Source organism: Ovis canadensis, chromosome 4 (genome assembly GCF_042477335.2).
Source record: "Ovis canadensis isolate MfBH-ARS-UI-01 breed Bighorn chromosome 4, ARS-UI_OviCan_v2, whole genome shotgun sequence".
Lineage (NCBI taxonomy): Eukaryota > Metazoa > Chordata > Mammalia > Artiodactyla > Bovidae > Ovis > Ovis canadensis.
In genome coordinates this window covers 41,155,592-41,158,715 of record NC_091248.1, presented here as the reverse complement: position 1 = coordinate 41,158,715, position 3,124 = coordinate 41,155,592, and the positions used below count along the sequence as shown (strand labels likewise).

The 3,124-nt window shown below is 45.9% G+C and overlaps 1 protein-coding gene across 1 annotated transcript; it reads left to right on the top strand.

Moving 5' to 3' along the window:
- Positions 1-705: 705 nt before the first annotated feature.
- On the top strand, positions 706-1,695 carry PRPS1L1 (phosphoribosyl pyrophosphate synthetase 1 like 1). Its single transcript, XM_069587761.1, has one exon. It carries the CDS (start codon positions 706-708, stop codon positions 1,693-1,695), a length of 990 nt encoding a protein of 329 aa, XP_069443862.1.
- The last annotated feature ends 1,429 nt before the right edge of the window (positions 1,696-3,124 follow it).

Below are 3,124 nucleotides of genomic sequence, written 5' to 3'. Positions count from 1 at the left end.
CTAACAGAAGGGGGGGGGGGGAGTTCACGAACTGAAAAAAGGTTTAATTCTCTTTAGTTTACGAGTGTGAGGTCCGTTCCAAGCAGGAATTTTTTTTTTTTTTTTTTTTAAAGATCTAGGGTAGCAGTTTAACGGAGAAGGCAATGGCACCCCACTCCAGTACTCTTGCCTGGAAAATCCCATGGATGGAGGAGCCTGGTAGGCTTCAGTCCATGGGGTCGCTGAGTCGGAGACGACTGAGCAACTTCACGTTCACTTTTCACTTTCACACACTGGAGAAGGCAATGGCACCCCCACTCCAGTACTCTTGCCTGGAAAATCCCATGGACGGAGGAGCCTGATAGGCTGCAGTCCATGGGGTCGCTAAGAGTCGGACACGACTGAGCGACTTCACTTTCACTTTTCACTTTCATGCATTGGAGAAGGAAATGGCAACCCACTCCAGTGTTCTCGGCTGGAGAATCCCAGGGACGGGGGAGCCTGGCGGGCTGCCGTCTATGGGGTCGCACAGAATTGGACACAACTGAAGCGACTTAGCAGCAGCAGCAGCAGCAGGTTAAAGTCGCGCACCGCCTGACGGGACCGGAAGCACAGAGTAACAACCAGAAGCCGTTAGTTAGAGTCTATAGTATCTGGCGCCTGAGGTGGCGCCTGGCGTAGTCTGCAGTCTGAGTTTTGCTCCTGTCTCAGCTGCCAGGGTGATCAATGGAGGCAAAGAGCCTACTGCAGTTGACCAAAGAGCCAAATATAAAAATCTTCAGCGGCAGCTCCCACCAGGACTTATCCCAGAAAATCGCCGACCGATTGGGCCTGGAGCTGGGCAAGGTGATGACCAAGAAATTAAGCAACCAGGAAACCTGCGTGGAAATTGGCGAGAGTGTGCAAGGAGAGGATGTCTACATCGTGCAGAGTGGCTGTGGCGAAATCAATGACAATTTGATGGAGCTTTTGATCATGATTAATGCCTGCAAGATTGCTTCAGCAGGCCGGGTTACCGCAGTTATCCCGTGCTTCCCATATGCCCGGCAGGATAAGAGAGGTGAGAGCCGAGCCCCGATCTCCGCCAGACTTGTTGCAGATATGTTGTCAACAGCAGGCGCAGATCATATCATCACGATGGACCTACATGCTTCTCAAATTCAGGGCTTTTTTGATATACCAGTAGACAATTTGTGTGCAGAACCCGCTGCCCTGAAGTGGATAAAGGAGAGTATCTCTGAGTGGAGGAGCTGCACGATCGTCTCCCCAGATGCTGGTGGAGCTAAGAGAGCGACCTCCATTGCAGACAAATTGAATGTGGACTTTGCCTTGATTCACAAAGAACGGAAGAAAGCTAGTGGAGTGGACGGAATGGTGCTAGTGGGAGATGTAAGGTATCGTGTGGCTATCCTTGTGGATGACATGGCTGACACTTGCGGTACAATCTGCCACGCAGCCGACAAACTTCTCTCAGCTGGAGCCACCAGAGTTTATGCGATTTTGACTCATGGAATCTTTTCTGGCCCAGCCATTACTCGCATGAACAGTGCAGGCTTTGAAGCAGTCGTAGTCACCAATACCGTACCTCAGGAGGATAAGATGAAGCACTGCTCCAAAATACAGGTGATCGACATCTCCATGATTCTTGCAGAAGCCATCAGAAGAACTCACAGTGGGAAATCTGTCTCCTACCTGTTCAGCCATGTCCCATCATAATAGAATAATGTTGGGAGTTGTGTATTAAATAAAATAAGATAAAATATATCCTGACCATTAGTTTCCCTTGATGTTTGATTAAAAGTTTGACAGAATACCCTGCTTGCTACAGCGTGGCTTTCTAAATCCCACATCATGTATATTAGATGTTTATTTTAGATTGGAGAAAGACTGATGGAAAGTAATTGCTAGAATTTCCTATCTAGGTCATCTCATTCTGGCTTCTTTGATGAGTTTGTGAGCCTTGCAGCTTTAACTACAGGTCAGCTGCTGACTTCAGACTTTGAAGGTGTTGTGTGGAGTTCTTTGAAAGTAAGTGGGGAAACTTAATGTACTTAATATGGGAATGCCTCAGGGTTTACTTTATCCAGAATAGCTAACAATGCAGCCAACCCAGTCCCCCATTGTCACCACCAAATCGCCATACCACCAACCCCTCCCTATTCCCTGTTTTCCACCCCCACACCATCCCCAAGTATCCTAAGTTCTCTAAGATCTGTGCTAAATTACATGAAGAGCCCTGTGCATCCCAAACCTAGTTTACCTGGCTGCTGAGCCACCTGCAAGGCCAGAGCAGCAGCTTTCAGATTGAATAGCCATTGGGGAGAATCATGAGGATATGCTACTTGAGAGGAACAAAATAACTCTGTCACCATGTTTGGAGACTATGTATTTTTTTTTCAATTTATTTTTAATTAAGGATAATTGGTTTACAGAATTTTGTTAATTACTTCCCACTGTGAGTTCTATGTGAGTACAGCCTTGATGTACTCCTTTTCCTATTTGGAACTAGTCTGTTGTTCCATGTCCAGTCCTAACTGTTGTTTCCTGACCTGCATAGAGATTTCTCAAGAGGCAGGTTAGGTGGTCTGGTATTCCCATCTCTTTCAGAATTTGCCACAGTTTATTGTGATCCACACAGTCAAACGCTTTGGCATAGTCAATAAAGCAGAAATAGATGTTTTTCTGGAACTCTCTTACTTTTTCAACGATCCAGCAGATGTTGGCAATTTGATCTCTGGTTCCTCTGCCTTTTCGAAAACCAGCTTGAACATCTGGAAGTTCATGGTTCATGTATTGCTGAAGCCTGGCTTGGAGAATTTTGAGCATTACTTTACTAGTGTGTGAGATGAGTGCAGTTGTGTGGTAGTTTGAACATTCTTTGGCATTACCTTTCTTTGTGATTGGAATGAAAACTGACCTTTTCCAGTTCTGTGGCCACTGCTGAGTTTTCCAAATTTGCTGGCATATTGAGTGCAGCACTTTCACAGCATCATCTTTCAGGATTTGAAATAGCTCAACTTTATGGCAGAAAGTGAAGAGGAACTAAAAAGCCTCTTGATGAAAGTGAAAGAGGAGAGTGAAAAAGTTGGCTTAAAGCTCAACATTCAGAAAACGAAGATCATGGCATCTGGTCCCATCACTTCAT

Bases quoted from the DNA above. Each gene is read 5' to 3' on its own strand.
- PRPS1L1 (XM_069587761.1), top strand. From the start codon at position 706: ATGGAGGCAAAGAGCCTACTGCAGTTGACCAAAGAGCCAAATATAAAA.